Genomic DNA, 18,613 nt, shown 5'->3' with positions numbered 1-18,613 from the left:
AAATTTATTAGCCTTATAAGAAATAGCCTTAAAAATAAGAATGGAGTGTAAAAAATAAAAATAAATTCAGCTTTAAGTTGTATAAAATAACCTTTCTTTAAAAATAATAATCAAGTCTTTAAGGGCAAATTGTTGAGATGAGCGTACAGAAGAGAGGAGAAAGTGTTCAGTACCACCAGCCTGGTTTTTATTTTTATTTTCAAATGAAACTTGAATGAGTTTATTATGTTTGGTTCCATTTAATAAATCGTCTGATCTTGCACAGTGGTAGCTGTAACCTAATGGTAAATGGTATCTGTGTGTATATACAGTGTTTTATTCTATTTGTAAATGAGGAAATTTATGTTACAAAATCATAGGGGAGAGGTTTTCCTATTGGAAATTTAATACAGGTATGAGGTTTATGGCAATATTCTAGTCAATGAAATTTCAGGTCGAATTTGTCTTTAAATTGTGTAAATTTTAAAACTGTAATATTTCTACTGTACATTGATCATGCATAGTGTGATTCAAGACTGCTTGTAATTTAAAGAACCTTATTTAATATGCAAAATAAAAATAAAGGTATATATTTATAAATCCTGGTGTCCCATCTCCATTTCATACTGCCACCTAACCTGAGGCGACATGAAGCTTTCACCAATGAGCTATGGTTCCTCCTTGCCTTTGGGTATATGTCAAGTGGGGTGATTGTTACAATAATGACGCCACATCTTTTTTCACTGTTGATGCAGGAGATTTTAGGATTAAGTTTTAAAAAGTACCGTTAACCAGTCTTCGGGGTGGAGGGCACAGACAATGACAGCTTGCCAGGGTGAATAGAACAGGTTCTTTAATTATGGCATTTGATCATGGTGAAGTTAGCACAGCCAGATATCAGCAACAGGATTGACAAGTTTTGAGGACTGGCCTTGGTACAAATGGCATACTACAACACCTGCTTTTTCCTCTTTCTCCTGGCTGTGTTGTGCCCCTTGGGTTTGCCATAGCTGCTCTCGCTCAGGTCTGACGCCATTGCTGTGGTGGCAACCACTGTCGACTGCTACCCAAAGGTGGGTCGCTTCTGCTGCGGTAGCTTTTTCTCCAGGACTCTGGCACAGATTGCTTCTGTCGTAGTTGAGCATTTGAGCGCAACTAGTTGTACATTTGTACATTTTTATGGGCCGCAGGTGGAGCTGTGGGTTAAACCACAGAGCCTAGGGCTTGCCGATCAGAAGGTCGGCGGTTCAAATCCCTGCGACAGGGTGAGCTCCCGTTGCTCTGTCCCAGCTCCTGCCAACCTAGCAGTTCGAAAGCACGTCAAAGTGCAAGTAGATAAATAGGTACCGCTCCAAGCGGGAAGGTAAACAGTGTTTCCGTGTGCTGCTCTGGTTCGCCAGAAGCGGCTTTGTCATGCTGGCCACATGACCTGGAAGCTGTACTCCGGCTCCCTCGGCCAATAATGCAAGATGAGCGCCGCAACCCCAGAGTCGGTAATGACTGGACCTAATGGTCAGGGGTCCCTTTACCTTCACTAGTTGTACATTTGAGCTCCAGGGAGCAACCAGCTTTGTGATTGACCGGTGATAACATGCTGCTTCACCTGAAAACAGTGCTTTGTAGTAATTATTATTTGTATTATTATTTATTTATCAATATCCCGCCCATCTGGCTGGGTTTCCCCAGCCGCTCTGGGCGGCTTCCAGCAGAATAGAGTGGTACCTCTGGTTACGAACTTAATTTGTTCCGGAGGTCCGTTCTTAAGCTGAAACCGTTCTTATCCTGAGGTGCGCTTTCGCTAATGGGGCCTCCCGCTGCCCGTGCGCATCTGGTGCGCATTTTCCATTCACATCCTGGGGCAAAGTTCGCAACCAGGAGCAGCTACTTCAGGGTTAGCGGAGTTCGTAACCCGAAGCATTTGTAACCAGAAGCATTTGTAACCAGAAGCATTTGTAACCAGAGGTACCACTGTATTAAAATACAATGATTTATCAAATATTAAAAGCTTCCCTAAACAGGGCTGCCTCATATGTCTTCTAAAAGTCTGATAGTTGTTTATTAAGCTTTATTAAGCTTTGTTAAAAATTATAAGTGGCTAATAAAAGATCAACGCCCAGAGACCAGTTATGAGAGCAGCCAAATTATATAAAAGAGCAGAATAAAAAAGGGGAACCCAATGCCTTTTCATGACTACATGAGTGCGTTGTGTTGTTTTCATTCTTGTTTTAATCTTTGTTTTCATATATCACTTCTGAGTTCATTTCTAGGAAGGGAAAATGACTAATAATTAGTAATGCTGGTAATGTAGGTTTAGCACTTTCATATGCAGGGCATTCTAGTGTATGCGACTCGAGGGGGGGGGGATGCAGTCAGTAATTTGCTCTTTTCCATGATCCATCATTTTACTTGTGGCTCTGCCCAAACCACTGCATCTGGATTTAGATGGTGGAACTGGCTAATAATAATAATAATAATAATAGAAGCAAATTCTGCAAGTCTGCTTAGCTCTACTTTAAAAGGTAAAGGTAATGGACCCCTGACAGTTAAGTCCAGTCGCAAACGACTCTGGGGTTGCGGCGCTCATCTCGCTTTACAGGCCAAGGGAGACAGTGTTTGTCCGCAGACAGTTTTTCCGGGTCATGTGGCCAGCAAGACTAAGGTACCTCTGGCGCAACGGAACACAGAAACCAGAGCAGCGCACAGAAATGCCGTTTACCTTTCCACTGGAGCGGTACCTATTTATCTACTTGCACTTTGACGTGCTTTTGAACTGCTAGGTTGGCAGGCGCTGGAACCGAGCAACGGGAGCTCACCTCGCCATGGGGATTTGAACTGCCGACTTTCTGATTAGCAAGCCCAAGAGGCTCAGTGGTTTAGACCACAGCACCACCCACAATCCACTCTAAGGTCCCTAGCTATTTAAGGCTTCACTGGAGGGGCGGAGAACCTATAACTATCCAGGGGTTATTGGACTCCCAACTCCCATCAGCCTCTGCCAGCCTGACCAATGGTCAGGAATGGTGGGAGGAGGAGTCCGGCAGCATCTTGAGACCCACAAGTTCCCCATTCCTACTTTACAGGTAATAATAGCGCCTTGAATTGAACCTGAACAACCCAATGGATGGGTTGCCAACGGCGACCACTTTACCAATCTGTTCATCCTATCCAACCTCAGGGTAACGCCCATTTCTCTTTACATATGTTGGAAGCATGTTGTTACACATCCGTATACAAATGTGATTTATAATAATTGTATACCTTGCTTGTGATGGAAGAATGCATTGATAGCTGCTTCCACAATGGGCTAGAGCTAGAGCAGGCATGGCCAAACTCAGCCCTCCAGATGTTTTGGGACTACAATTTCCATCATCCCTGACCACTGGTCCTCTTAGCTAGGGATGATGGGAGTTGTAGTCCCAAAACATCTGGAGGGCCGAGTTTGGGGGGGTGCCTGAGCTAGAGAGTAACACACGTGTGTGATTTGTGTGCAGGTTCCCTGCAGGTTTTCTATGTGGAAGAAAGCAAAATGTATGTGTGTGTGTGTGTCCCCTCCAAGTGTCCCTACTTTCCAGGGACAGTCCCGGATTAACAGAAGCCGTCCTGGTTTCTGATCTGATCCTGGAATGTCTCGCTTTTCCTTAGGACGTCCCTATTTTCATCGGAGAAATTATGGAGGTTATGGAGTTATGCGACCCCCGAGCCAAGGAGATAAGTAACTAACTATACAGTTCAACCTTTAGAAGACATCTGAAGGCAGCCCTGTATAGAGAAGGATTTTTAATGCTTGATTTTTTCATTATGTTTTTATAGATGTTGGAAACTGCCCAGAGTGGCTGGGGCAACCCAGTCAGATGGGGTGGGGTATAAATAAGAAGAATAAGAAGGATCACTACTGCTGCTATTATGATTATTATTGAATAGGACACCCCTATTTTCATCGGAGAAATGTTGGAAGGTATGGTGCGTGTCAGGCCGACCTTCCCTCGATTGCTTCACTTGACTGGCTGAGAAACGACATTTCATGGTTGTAAGGCCACCAGCCTCTCCCCCCCCCCCACAATTGCCCACACTGCATAATCCTTGCTTAGCGTCAGCCACATGCCGAAACACTCTTATAATTTCACAACTGCCACACACCTCTTGGCTTATTTGCAAAAGACTTGACCGAGCCAAACTCCTCCTCTCTCACCTGTTTGTGCATTAAAGTGACGTGTCCTTTCCCCAGTGAGCAGTCTGCGGGAAGCAGAGGAATTCAAAGCACTTGCTCTCCTGGATGTGAGCACCTTGCTCACTGATCACACCAGCTTGGAGTTAAGGATGCTGCTGCCGTCATCTGCCCCATTGCTAGGTAGGCACCCGCCCCATATTTTGTCTTTTATTCAGAACTGCTCACAATCAAAAATCCTGGTGGAGAGACTGGAATCTGAACAGGAGAGTAATCAAGGGGGGTTGATCACACACACACACACACTCTTAAAACTATTAGTGCAAAACACTGCATTTTTAAAAATCCATTCTTCTTTTAGAATGGGTCTCATTCTGGATCAGGAACATCTTTTACTGGTTCAAACTTTGCCAGGGCTCAGTGTGTGGTGTAGCTAATTAAGAGTTTGGGATCAAAATCGCCAAGGAGCCTGACCTGTCTCTCAGCCTAGCCTACCTCACAAGGTTGTTGTGATGACAAGATATGGAGGGGAGAGCTATGCATGTCAGCCTTTGGCTCTTTGGGGAGGGGGAAGTGGAATGTGAACAGACTAGTGAGAAAGCGGAAGCTCTTGAGTGTGTAGCTTTTTGCTGGAGATCTTTGGGGATGCACATGCAACAGCGTAAGGCCCCCATCTACATGATTCATTTAAAGCAGCACCATACCACTTTAAATAATCATGGCTTCCTGCAAAGAATCCTGGGAACTGTAGTTTAAAGGTGCTGAGAGTTGTTCGGAGAGCCCTAGTAACCTCGCAGGACTGTATTTCCCAAAGTTCCCTGGGAAGAGGCAATGATTCTTAAGCCACTCGGAGAACTGTATTTCCGAGGGGAAGAATAGGGATTTCATAACAACCCTTAGCACACTTAAGAACTCAATTTCCCCCAGGATTAATATGGGGGACCCATGTAAAGTGTGTTGCATGTACAATGCATATGGGGACCTAAGTCATGAAAAGAGAAGAGAGTGCTGCTAGCACGGGGAAGGGCTCAATGCTAGGACGCCTAGCCAATAGTTTAATTCCCCAGCATCTCCCAGTATGTTGAAGAATGTCCCCAGTCTGAAACTCTGGAGACTCACTGCTAGTCAGTGTAGACAGTACTGAGCTCAATGGAGCCTTTGGTCTCATGTGGCATAAGGCCGCTTCCTAAAGAGGGGAGAGAGGGCAGGAGACATGCCCAACGGACTCCCTGCGCCTTGTTCTGCTGCAGCATGTGCACTCAGCAGGGAACTGCAGCCCAGTGCAATTGCCTGTTGAACGTACTTAATATGTGAGTATTTGCTGTGCTCATGTGTTAATATATTATTGAGCAAAGGTAGCAACCCAGAATGGCTCAGTTGGTACAGCATGAGACTTTTAATCTCAGGGTTGTGGGTTCAAGTCCCACGTTCCTGCATTGCAGGGGGGTTGGGCTAGATGACCCTTGTGGTCCCTTCCAACTCGACAGTTCTATGATTTTATGGTGCTGTTTGGAGATAAAGAATAAAGCTTGGAGGAGAGGGGCAGCGGACCCTAAGTTAAAAGCAACTTTGGAACAGTATGGGAAGGTCTCCTATCCTTGGATAGCTGGGGCTGGATGCCTCCTTCAGCTGTTTGCTCACCTTTGAGGACTTAGGAAGTGGACAGTTGCCTGCTTTGTTTTTGTTGCTGCCAATATTTAATCAATCTCTGCTGGGACAAATGGTATAGAGAAGCATAGCTTACTTTCCCCACCCTTAATGGCATTTTGCCTCTCAAAGAGGTTGAGCATGGTCTGAGTTGACCTCCTTGCCTGAAAACCTCACCTTGAATACACAACTGTTTGGGTAATAGGAAGCTGCCTTAATACCAAGTCAGACCTATCCATCCGTCCATCCAAGTCACTGTTGTCTACACTGACTGGCAGTGGCTTTCTAGGTGTTCAGACAGGGAGTCTCTCGCAGCCTTACCTGGAGATGACCGGGATTGAAACTGGGACCTTCTGCGTGTGGGGCAGATCTTCTGCAACTTAGCTACAGCCCTCCTCGCAAATATAGCTGGTTAGTGTCATAGCTGCCAAGTTCTCCCTTTTTTTAAGGGAAATTCCCTTATGCTGAATAGGCTTCCTCGCGAGAAAAGGGAAAACTTGGCAGCTATGGTTAGTGTTGGTTGTTCAATGGTGAAGATCATTCTCTCCAACATGGATTCATATGTAGCAAATGTTTCCAGAGACCAGGCTTGGGTCATAGTAACTTGATGGCTCCATTGCTTCTAGAAACTATGAGTTCATCCATCCAGGTCTTCCAATCTACCCCTTTTATGGATGCCATTAGTATCATAGAAATAGAATTGGATCTAGACACAGCGGTGGGAAATCCACATCCCTCCAGAAGTTGTTGGACATCGTCCCATCATTCCTGGCTGTTGGCCATGCTTGCTGAGGCTGGTGGAAATCCAACCACATCTAGAGGGCCACAGGTCCCCCATTCCTGATCTAGAAAGTCGATAATCTTTTTCTGTCTCGAGATTACTCAATATTTTTTTAAAGTCTGCAAAATGTTGAATTTGAGCTTTTCAGCTTCAGTCAGAGGGAGTCATGCTTCTGAATACCAGCTGCTGGAAACCGCAAGAAGGGAGAGTGATCTGGTGCTCACATCCAGCCTGCAGGCTTCCCACAGGGATCTATCTGGTTGGCCACTGTGAGGGCAGGATGCTGGACTAGATGGCCTGATCCAGCAGACTCTTACCATGCCCAATTAGAATTCTGAAATGCCTATCTGGTTTTTGTTCCGAGGTGCTACTTGAATTTCCTGCTATTGCAGTTTGCACCCAGGCACCCAGTTCTGGTGCTAATCCTTCCTCACAATGGAAACCAGCCATTTTCAGATTTTCCCATCTCAGCTTGGGGTTCTTTATGGCAGGGATGGGAGGGAACTGGTTGCCCCCCCCCCGCACCGGTGTTCTTGCACTCCAGCTCCCATCAGCCCCCACAAGCATGGCTAACAGTCTGGGATGAAGGGAGTTGCAGTCCAGAGATGCCTAGAGCGCCCACAGGCTTCTCCATCCCTGGGTGAGAGTGGCGAGAGACTTGGAGGTGCTGATGTGGTCCAGCTCTCTGCTTGACCATGAAGCTGACTGGGTGGTCCTTGGGCAATTGGGTATTTTCCAACCTCTTTTCCTTTGCAGAGTTGTGAGTGGGATAACTGGGATGAGCCCAAGTGTGTTGCTTGAGCTCCCTTTGAGGAATGGTGGGTGCAGATGGGAAAGATAAACATTGGCTCTGTATCTATTGTCTGCCTGGTGGTGGGATAGACAGCTCAGGGTCTGCAGTTGTCATAGTATGGAACAGCTCTTTTTTTTGCCTGGGCTCTCCCAGCTCTTTGCTGTCCTGGCTTTAAAGGGCTGGGAGACACAAGAGCATTGGACGCACTGCTCCCAAGCAGGCAAGAGAGCTAGAAGGGGGAGGTTGCCATTTTTAAAACTCTCCATGCGAGAAATCCCTTCCAAATCAAAATACAAAACATAGCAGGGGGACGTTCTATCCCAGCTCCCTCTCCCTGCTTTTATTAGTTTTCTAGCTTTGGGTTTAATATTTGCATCCTGCTTTTCCAACAACCAAGTTTAGCTCAAAGCAGGTCGCAACAGCAGCAAAACATTAAAAATATGTATCATTTCCACATTTGACAATAACAAGGACCTGAGCCTTTAATGTCATCATTCTCCCAGGCCAGTGGGATGCTGTGCCAAGAGAGGTTCAGCAGGCGCCTTCTGTTTTAAGCGCTTGCTGAAAACTTCTCAGTTCCTTGAGGCCTGTGCAGGCAATTAAGAATACACCTTCCTGCAATAGTTTGCTGATTTCTGATTTAAACTGCACAGTTTATACTGCACAATTTTATGTGCTGTTTCTGTAAACTGGCTTTGATATTTTATTTTTTTACAGATACTGGTTTATAAATAACAAACAATACAATAAAAGTACACACACACATACACAAATATGTAACTCCCCACTTACGTTGTGGTTACGTTCCAGGCCACTACGTATAAGTGAAATGCACATAAGTGGGGAGCACCCTGGAGACACCCTCAAACAGGAGTGCCAGCATGGCCCAGCAACTGTGGGTGCCCGGGGCTGTGGGTGCCATGCAGTGTGCATGGCCCTGGCATGGAAATTTGTGGGTGCCCGGCCCCTTCATGGGGAATTTTGTGGGTGCTTGGGCACCTAGGGCCCCAGGGAGTTGGCACCTATGCCCTCATGGCTCACAAGGAGATTCCAGAGCCCGAAGAGGACATCTTCGGGCTCCAGGGAGGGTCTACTTGCAAGCCGGAGGCTCAACGGGGCTTTGTTGAGGCTTCTCAGCTGATGCCTAGGAAAGCGGCTGCTGCTGCGCTACCCCATGTGTCAGCTGTTAGGCAGAGAGGCTGAGCAGCCTCAGCAAAGTCCTGCTGTGCCTCCAGATTGTGAGGAGACCCTCCCTGTAACCCAAAGAGGTCTTCCTCTGCAGGCTCTGGGGAGGGTCTGTTCGTGAGCTACAGACTTTCCAGCTCTTTTGTGCCATTTCTGGGTTCCCCGCTCCATGCATGTGTGCAGTCAGGCACAAGTAGATAGTTGCCTGCATATAACAAAAAACAAAGTGTGCAATAAATGCAGCCTACCAACCCACGTTTTACATTCCGAAAGTCAGGTCCACCCTTGGAGCCTGAAGTGACAATCCCTCCCACAAAACCCAGGACTCCACTGTCTCTATATCCTGAATATATAAACCAGGCAGACCCCTGTTGAGTGACATCTGATGAGAATGCATTTTCTGGCTCTGTCGGCAACCAATTTAGTGTCTTCTTTTTAAAACAGCCCTTTGGTTGGTGCCCGAAACGTCTTCCATGAGGAAATAAACGCAAGAGATCTGGGATCCGGTTTCCTGGCGTCGCGCCGACGATGAAGGCCAAAAGCAAAGGTGTGAAACGTCGGCACGCGATCCCCGAGGAATCCTTGTGTCAAGAGCCAGCCCCCGGCGGGGAGGAACTCGGGAAATGCTTGCGGCGCAAAGAGAAGAGGAACAAAGAGGGCCAGAAGAGCCCTTCCAGGCCTGCGAAATTGCCTTGGGGAGGTAGCAAAGACAGGCGCTTGCGGAGGCTGGAGAGCAACGAGCGGGAGAGGCAGCGCATGCACAAGCTCAATGCCGCCTTCCAGGCCTTGCGAGAGGTCATCCCCCATGTGAGGGCGGAGAACAAGCTCTCCAAAATCGAGACCCTCACCTTGGCCAAGAACTATATTAAGTCTCTCACCTCAACGATCCTCCGGATGTCCAATGGGCACATCCCGGCGGCCGAGGCCCCCGGTTCGGGGAGCAGATCCAAACTGTACGAACACTATCAGCAGCACTGCGGGGAAGACGACGATCCTGCAGGGCAGCTGCAGAAGTACTCCACCCAGATCCACAGCTTCAGGCAGGGCAGCTAGAGGGTAGGCAAGGGTCTTCCCTGCTTGTGTTTCCTGTTCCCGGGGAAGCCCCAAAAGGGTCAACCAACAGCGTGGCAAAAGGATTTAGGGAAGGCTGTGTCTGTGCCCCTTTGTTTGTTTGAAAAGACCCGTGAATTCGCACCGAACAATTTTGAGGCTGGGTTATGCAATGGGTTCTGCAACCCAACACATTGCAGGACAAAAGCTCTCCTGTTCTCCTCCAGAAGGCCACGACACTCGCCGCCACCTCCATTCGCGGATTTTCTTTGTTTTTCTTTTCTAACTAAAATTCTGCAGTTTTCGAACCTACTCGGCCCTCATTGGAGTATAATTTTGGGGGTGGAGGGAGGTGGTCCCATTCAGGGGTTTTGTTTGTTTGTTTGTTTGTTTGTTTGCATTTCAGCAAACCTTCTGAGCATGCTGACACACGGACACTTGGTGGCATCACGTTTACCTCCACAGTTCTGTTTTGGCAGTATTTTCACCTGCAGCCACTAACTGAGTACCCGCCCTTAGAGGGAGGGTTTTCTAAATGCCTTAGGCAAATCCAGTACTTTGAGGTCGCAGTTCATAGTATCATAGAATTGTAGGGTTGGAAGGGACTCCAGCTGTCATCTAGTCCAACCCTCTACAGTGCGTGAATCACAGCTTAAGAAATCCCAGACAGATGGCTGTATAAAAACTTCAGTGAAGGCAAAGCTACCACCTTCCAGTTGTTTTACCGTTCTAGGAATAAGTGCATAGAAGCTGCATTAGACTGCATGTTTTTAAAATCTATACTGTATTTCTCGGTGTTGTATATACCTGTTCCTTTGGCCCATCTCTCTCTCTCCCTAAGTCAGCTTTTAGCTTGTAGATTTGCTTAGTTTTCAACCGTTTGGGGGACACCTTCCTTTTTCTTAAAAACAAAGAGACTTGTTCCTATGGTGAACTTTTAAAAAAATTGAAATGAAACCCCCTTTGTCCTGCCAAAAAAGAAAAGAAGTCCAGGATGAATGTAAATACTGTGACCCATAACAGGCCCAGCTCAGAGAGGAGGTAAGGGCCCAGACCCAATCCCAGTCTTAAAAGATGTTGAGTGAGAATGAAGTTGGGATACTTGAGACTGCAGAGAGCTGCTGCCTGCCAGTGTGGACAAAACAGGTCAGACAGAACACTGGTCTGACTCTATGTAACTTGAAGAATCTTCCATTCATAGAAACATGGATTTGGAAATGACCTTTGGGGTCACTTGCTTCCCCCCCTGATCGATGATCTGTTTTGTAGGATACCACAGCAGCATCCTTAACAGATGTCCATTCAATCTCAGGGGTAGGGTGTAGATTTGAACGCAGGCTCCTTGGAAAGCCTCTGCCAGTCAGTGTAGACAATACTGAGCTGGATGGACCAATGGTTTGACTCAGCAGAAAGCGGGTCCCTATACTTCTGTGCTTGAACACATCCAAAGAAGAGCCTGCCACCACCTGAGCCCACTGCCAAGAATCTCTTTAAACTGCCTTAAAAATCAATTATGACCATTGGTCAATGTAGCTCAGTGTGGTCTACCCAGTGTTTCTAACAAGGGTCTATCCCTACCATGCCTAGAAATGCCAATGTCTGCGCCTGGAACCTTCTGCACGCCAAGCATGTGTTCTGCTGCTGAGTTTTGCATATAATGTTAACTGAATTAAAGCAACCAGGACCTTAACAGTGGGTTTTATCTGCCCTGCGGTCAGTTTGTGACGCTAGAAAGGACTTTTATACTTACCAGTGAACAGCACCTAGCATGACTTAAGTCCTGAAAGTACGAGGTGCTCCCCTGTTTATAAACTGTAGGTGATGGTAAATAATGCTAACTAGCATTTCCTTGCAGCTTCTGTGATCGGAAGAGGAATGGGGATTCTTGTACACTTTGAGCGAATCAAGGGTGTGATTAATTAAGCTAATTCTGAGCCAGTGTTGTCAAAAATAAAGCCCTTTGTACTGTGAAGTATAATAAAAGGATGAAAGGAATTATTAAATCAAGAATTGGTTTTGTTTTCTTCTTGTTTTTAACTTGCCATCGCTCATATCTCAACTATGGATTCAAACTCTGCACCAGTGTGGATAACAGAATAGGTTTATAGGCATCTCTCCTTCCAAGACCAAGCAGGATCTTCTATAGTCCAGGGATGGGGAAGCAGTGGTCCTCCAGATTCTATTGGACTACAACTCCCATCATCTGGGGCTGATAGGAGTTGGAGCAGGATCCTTGCACACACACCCTCCCAGTTTGGGTTTCTCTCCATTACTGATTCCTCACACACACACATCCATATATTATTATTATTTTTTTAAAAAGATTTTATTAAAATTTGGAAGAGAGATTAATGTCAGATATATTTTTATCAAGACAAAAAAGCTAATCTAAACAAAAACACAGACCAGAAAGAGAAAAGGGGAAAACACTCTGGGTGGCTTCCAACAAATTAAAACACACCCACTTGCTCACAAATTTATTGACAGCTACACAAATTATTATAGCTAGGAAGTAGAAGGGGCAAGGAGAGCATAAAATGGAAGATTGGTATAAAGAGGTGTGGGATATAGCTACAGTGGTACCTCGGTTTAAGTACACAATTGGTTCCGGACGTCTGTACGTAACCTGAAGCGTACTTAACCTGAAGCGAACTTTCCCATTGAAAGTAATGGAAAGTGGATTAATCCGTTCCAGATGGGTCCGCGGAGTACTTAAACTGAAAGTACTCAAACCGAAGCGTACTTAAACCGAGGTATGACTGTATTAATGATAAATTAACATGTGCCATTAAGGTAAGACGGGGAATTTGCAGGAGAAATGATTATGAGGAGGCATGGAAGGTGTTTGTATGATTTGTACTGTTAAAATGGAAAGGGGTCAAACCATCGCAAGAGGTGTTGAAATTTTGGGAGGTTGGATAGTTACAATGGAATAGTCTCGGTGGTGGGGTGCACCTTTTTATTCTTCTTTATTTATGATTATTACCTTGTCAAAATAAAAAATAAAATTAAAAAAAATACAAAAGAGAAAAAGAGGGGAAGACCACATGCATATGTTTACTGAAAATTCACAATCCTTTTTGTTCCAATTTCTCCCAACATTCACGTTTTGGCAAAGCAATTTCCCCTAGTGCTGCTATTGTTACATGTCACCCTGACCTCTGAGTGATGAGAGACTCTAAAGGTTCCCGTGCTTAGCCCAGGCTTCCATTTCTTTGAATGAAGGTCAGTGACACTGTGGAGTCTTTGGAACATATGGTTCTATTTCTATATGAGCATTGGGGGGGGGAGCTAACAGCATTATCCCCCCCAACAGATCTTGCTCCCCCAAAGTCCAGTGCAGAGCAGCACAGAACTAAACACCTCTCTCTCTCTCTCTCTCTCTCTCTCTCTCTCTCTCTCTCTCTCTCTCTCTCTCTCTCTCTGGAGCTTCTCACGTTCAAGTTTCCAGCTTTCTCTCTCAGACAACCCTCCAGCCCAGTCTCCTTTGGTCTATTGCTCTCCATCATTTAGCTGTAGCTGTTGCAGGTTTGAAAGGGGCACAGAGTACCATCTGGAACGACCTTTAGTGATACCAAGCACATCTGCAGGATTTTTACATTTTTTGTTTGGTGCAAACCAACATATTGTAAAGGTGCCTTGTGGGAAAGGCCGGAATGCGCAAATGCACACACACACACACACACATTTTACTGCAGTCCATGGAAAGTCAAACACAAGGCTAAACCAATTCTGAAATACTTTAATTGCAAAGTAAACAAACATGGGCTTCTTTTGAGGGAGAGAGAGAGAGAGAGAGAGAGAGAGAGAGAGAGAGAGAGAGAGAGAGAGAGGGCAGTTCTGCACGCAGCTGTTATTGTGACGTGAAAGCTCCTCGGTTGAAAACCAAACTGGAATTGTGGCTGCGGTTGAGGCTGCAGCCTGTTACATTTACCCTGGCTCTCTGCCTCATTATATGACTTTGTGAATGGGTTTGCCACATTCATACATTAATGCCGGTTGTTGAACTTTGGGGGGGGGGCGGGATCATTCAGGATCATGCGATCGACCAGGAATGCCCTGCGATCGACCGGTAGATTGCAATCAACCAGTTGGACATCCCTACATCAATGCATCCCCAGGGGTGGGGAACTTGTGGCCCACCAAGAATTGTCTAGTCCAGGCATCCCCCAAACTCGGCCCTCCAGATGTTCTGGGACTACAACTCCCATCATCCCTAGCTAAAAGGACCAGTGGTCAGGGATGATGGGAATTGTAGTCCCAAAACATCTGGAGGGCCAAGTTTGGGGATGCCTAGTCTGCTCACTGGAAGGACAGATCATGAAGCTGAGGCTCCAATACTTTGGCCACCTCATGAGAAGAGAAGAATCCTTGGAAAAGACCCTGATGTTGGGAAAGACTGAGGGCACTAGGAGAAGGGGACGACAGAGGACGAGATGGTTGGACAGTGTTCTCGAAGCTACGAACATGAGTTTGAACAAACTGCGGGAGGCAGTGCAAGACAGGAGTGCCTGGCGTGCTCTGGCCCATGGGGTCACGAAGAGTCTCACATGACTAAACGACTAAACAACAACAGTCTGGTCCAACTTTCTGCAATGCCTTACCATCAATAGCTGCTGGGGTTTTTCCTTAGCACTTCCATTAATACCATCTTCCCACCTCAAAAAAATGCTGCTGCCCAGTTAATTAGGAAGGGCCTCTTTAGCCTATCAGATTGATTGATTGATTGATTACGGTTCTTGACCAGCACACATAAATATGCAATACATAAAACAATAAAGGAAAAACAGTAATAATCTAAAAATAGGCAATAAATATAGGTTTTAACAATTGTTTATAAGAAAACTGATTAAAAGGAGTGTTACTACAGCAATTAATAACACTGGGTCCTCTTTAGCTACGGTAGTCCTGAAGATGTTCTGAAGATATTTGGACACTGCTAGTTAGATTAGACCGAATTTTTATGACTCTAGCACAGAATTTGGCTACCTTCGCTGACACATTAGTTAGCGTCAGAAAGAAGCCACTCTATATAGAAATTATCCGAGCGTGCAGGTAGTTCTGCCAGTGTAGTGTGGATAAGCTCGCCTCGCTCCTCCTCGTAGAAGCAGCATCGCAGAAGTATATGGCCGACAGATTCCATTTCTCCTGATCCGCATAGGCAGCATCTCTCACATAAGGGGATCCGTTTGTACTTCCCCTGGAGAACTGCTGAAGGCATTGTGCGGTTACGGGCCAAAGTGAATGCTCTTCTATGAGAGGGTATTTCCAGGTGGAATAAATATCTGGCTGGGTGGGCCAAGTATCTCCTTTCCTCCTCAATCAGAAACTGAGGTACTTTACTCAAATCCTTCTGTCTTTCTATATCTATAATCCTCTGTTTAATAAGGGTCTTTGCTGTCAGATTAGCCTATCAGATATTGTTTTGAAAATAAATATGTACCAATGTCCCACAGGCGCATATCTGTGCACTGACGACCCCATCACCTGTGGAAGGGGTGCAGGATGCAGCCCCTATTTGCATAAGCTAATACAAAGAATCTCTCACACACCCCTGCACACCGTCTTGCTGCACTGAATATCCAAAGTTATTCTTATCTTTGCTAATATAAATCACCATTATCACGCTGCCTTAAAAATGCCGTTTGTCAAAATCCTTCACCGATGCCGCTTATGAGAACCAGAAGCTGGGAGAGACATATCGCTTGCTCCATTGCGAAGGAAAAGGAAATTGTTGAAAAAGGCACATTCCCTGCTAGGGATTATTAGGAATTGCAGGTAAAACTGAGGCTTTCATAATGCCGTTATGCAAATATTTGGTGTGACCACGTTGGGAACAGGGCGTATACTTCTGGTCACCACACCTCAAAAATGGGTATTGTGGAATTGGGAAAACGTTCAGCAAAGCACAGTGAAAATGACCCCGGAGATTAAGATGACCCAGGAGATAAATGCTTGAAGCATTTAGGACTTTTTGATTTTTTTTTAATTAAATGTATTTATTAAAGATTTTCTCAAACAACAAAACATACCAAAATACAAAACACACAAAGAAAATTACAAAACATAAAAAAGAAAAAACAAGAATACAAAAAAAATACAAAAATGCAAAAACAAAAATTCTAACTATAACCCTTATTTCCAATCTATTGACTTCCTCATTCCACCTCCTTCTGCGATTCTTTAATTTCCTCCGTAGTAAACTCTAAATCTTATATAAATTCTAATTGTTACTTTAACTATACCTTAATTCTTTAATCTTTTATATCTTATCCTTTTATATTCTATCTAGGTCTTACTTCTTAATTAAATTGTCCTTAACTTCTATCAATACTTATTTCACACCATTGTATTATCTACAACCTCTATTTTATCTCCCTCACTTCCACTAATTCTAATCTATTATAGATTATAATAGGACTTTTTGATTTAGAGCAATTGCTCTCAATCAAAGTGTATGATATTATGCATTGCATGGTGAAAGAGGAGAGAGACAGGTTTTTTCTCTGTGTCTCAAAACACCAGAACATGTGAACACCCAGTAAAGCTGAACGTTGGGTTGGGACAGCCAAAAGAACGTACTTCTTCATGCAGTGCTTAGTTAAACTATGGAACTCACCCCCACTGGAGGCAGCGAAGGCCCCTAACTTGGATGGATTGAAAAGATTTGACAAATTTGTGGAGGTGGTTATCAGTGACTACGAGCCACAATGGCTATAGTCTGCCTCCACCAGTTGCTGGAAACCAGGCAGGGAAAGTGCTATTGCATTTGGGTCTTGCTTGTGGGTTTCCCATAGACATCTGGCTGGCCATCGTGAGAAGAGGATGCTGGAGTAGATGAGCCATTGGCCTGACTCAAGTCTCCAACGCTGGTCCAACTCAGAGCCCACCTATTGGAATTAATTGACACGACTAGCTTGGTGCCATGAACTACAATGGGTCTAACAATGGTGTCAGGCGTGGAGAGTCCTCCCCTCCCTTTGGTAACTTCCCAGATAAGAATTAACGAGCAGTTGATAGATTTATAGTCCTTTTGTTACAGCATCATGGTGCAAACACAAAATACACAGCTCTCCACAAGGAGGCCAACTGGCTAGTCTAATCCTCCTTCCAGCTTCCGCAGCATTTTAGGGCACCAATGGGAAGTTCCTCCCTCCCTCTGACTCCTCTGCTCTCTGATGCGTTCGGACCTCTGATTCCGTGGTGAAGGGGAGTCCCCCACACTCTCAAGTGCCATCTCAACCAACTGCCCCCTCCCTTCTGGTTCTGTTGTCATTATATCGTAACTGGGTAACTCCCCCTTTAGCTGTCCAGCTCCTCCCTCCCTCCCCCCCTCTCTCTCCCCCCTCTCTCTCCCTCTCTCTCTGCTTCTGAACACACTGTGGACAAGGGGGGCACTTTCCCCCCTCCAGCTCTCCATCAGAGAGAAGCTGGTTTGCCATGGAATGCATTCCCCAGTCCTCGTCTTCAGAACATTCCCTGACGGCTACAACCTCATGAATAATACCATTACATCAGGAATCTAAAACAGGGTATAACCCGTTTTAGCACCATGACTTCCATCACTCCCAATTACTGGCCATGCTGGCTACGTCTGATGTTGTGGTCTGGGGTTGCGGGAAACCCATTACTATTTCTGCAGCAGGGTCCCAGTCTGCAGCGTCCTAGAGCTGCCCCACCAGCGTGGAAAAGGATCTTTCGGCCACTGAGAAGTCTTCTCACCCTTTGTGTGCTGATCGGAACCAGTCAGAGTGACATGAGGTACCGCTAAGTCAGCCACTGGGGATTGGCTCCTAGGGCCACTCTGGAGAAGGCATGCGGTTAAAACACCAAAGAGTTGTTGTTTCTATATGCTTGAAAGCTAAGCATTTAGGAACACAGGGCATTTCCGTTGCGTGTGTAGACCTTTTAGGTAAAGGGGCCCCTGACCATCAGGTCCAGTCGTGTCCGACTCTGGGGTTGCGGCGCTCATCTCGCTCTATAGGCCGAGGGAGCTGGCGTTTGTCCGCAGACAACTTCCGGGTCATGTGGCCAGCATGAAAAAGCTGCTTCTGGAAAACCAGAGCAGCGCATAGAAACGCCGTTTACCTTCCCGCTGGAGCGGTACCTATTTATCTACTTGCACTTTGACATGCTTTCGAACAGCTAGGTGGGCAGGAGCTGGGACCAAGCAACGGGAGCTCACCCTGTTGCAGGGATTCGAACCACTGACCTTCTGATCAGCAAGATCTAGACTCTGTGGTTTAACCCACAGTGCCACCTGTGTCCCTTGTGTAGACCTTTTAACCGTCCCCAAATAAATTCAGACAAGACTCAAATTTTGGTTTGTTTTTGGGCAGAATCTAGGCCACAACTTTATTGATTACAATCTAGTGAGTGGTTGCATAGGCTCTGGTTTGACTAGCTCCCTGCATGCTTGCTGACCCAGGGCACACCATAGGTCAGCTTTGGGTGAACACCCGGCATAGCGAAAGGCAGGGTCAAGCCAGTCCACCAGCCAGATGCGCCCCTGGACTCTGGCTCCGGGCACAACCCCTCTCAGGGTTGACCAGCCAAGAGTCCCAGGATTTCTTTAACAGAATACCCATCACATAGGAATGGCCAGACCGCTCTGCCACCCCTATCACCTGAACCAGAGCCTATCCACAACCTTACAAGTTGTGACGATTTGCTATGTGGCAGGCGAAACCCAAATGGCACCAGCCTATCAGCCAAGTGGGGAAAATTCCTGCCTTGCCCTGGTCCCAACAACAGACGACACACGACGGCATAGCAAGGTCATGTGTGCAAGCCCTAAAAATAGGGAGAGGTGGGTGGGTGTTCTGATGCACTGGCCCAAAAGAGGAAGCTCAGGGACACATGCATGGGCTTAAATAGAGCTCCCTCGATAGAATTTAGCTGGCATCCCAATGGTCTAATTGCACCCAGCATGGAGGGACCTCCAATAGGGTGTTGTGGCCATCCAAACATACCCACCCACAACACAGGGTCCGGTTGCCAGGTCGCACCGCAA

General features: G+C 46.1%; 1 protein-coding gene and 1 non-coding gene across 2 annotated transcripts; both read left to right on the top strand.

Annotated features, from left to right (window-relative positions):
• The first annotated feature begins 4,194 nt into the window (after positions 1–4,194).
• On the top strand, positions 4,195–11,637 carry BHLHA15 (basic helix-loop-helix family member a15). The gene is made up of 2 exons (XM_035132310.2): positions 4,195–4,327; positions 8,995–11,637. The coding sequence occupies exon 2, from the start codon at positions 9,079–9,081 to the stop codon at positions 9,601–9,603; it is 525 nt and encodes a 174-aa protein (XP_034988201.1). The 5' UTR covers positions 4,195–4,327; positions 8,995–9,078; the 3' UTR covers positions 9,604–11,637.
• Positions 5,503–5,580, top strand: TRNAK-UUU (transfer RNA lysine (anticodon UUU)). The gene has a single exon. It is a non-coding gene; the product is annotated as a tRNA-Lys (tRNA).
• Positions 11,638–18,613: the final 6,976 nt, after the last annotated feature.

Source organism: Zootoca vivipara, chromosome 14 (assembly GCF_963506605.1).
Source record: "Zootoca vivipara chromosome 14, rZooViv1.1, whole genome shotgun sequence".
Lineage (NCBI taxonomy): Eukaryota > Metazoa > Chordata > Lepidosauria > Squamata > Lacertidae > Zootoca > Zootoca vivipara.
The sequence above is the reverse complement of the archived record's forward strand: the minus strand, read 5'-3'. Positions and strand labels throughout refer to the sequence as shown.

Excerpts from the sequence above, each read along its gene's own strand:
- BHLHA15 (XM_035132310.2), top strand. The coding sequence starts at position 9,079 with ATGAAGGCCAAAAGCAAAGGTGTGAAACGTCGGCACGCGATCCCCGAG.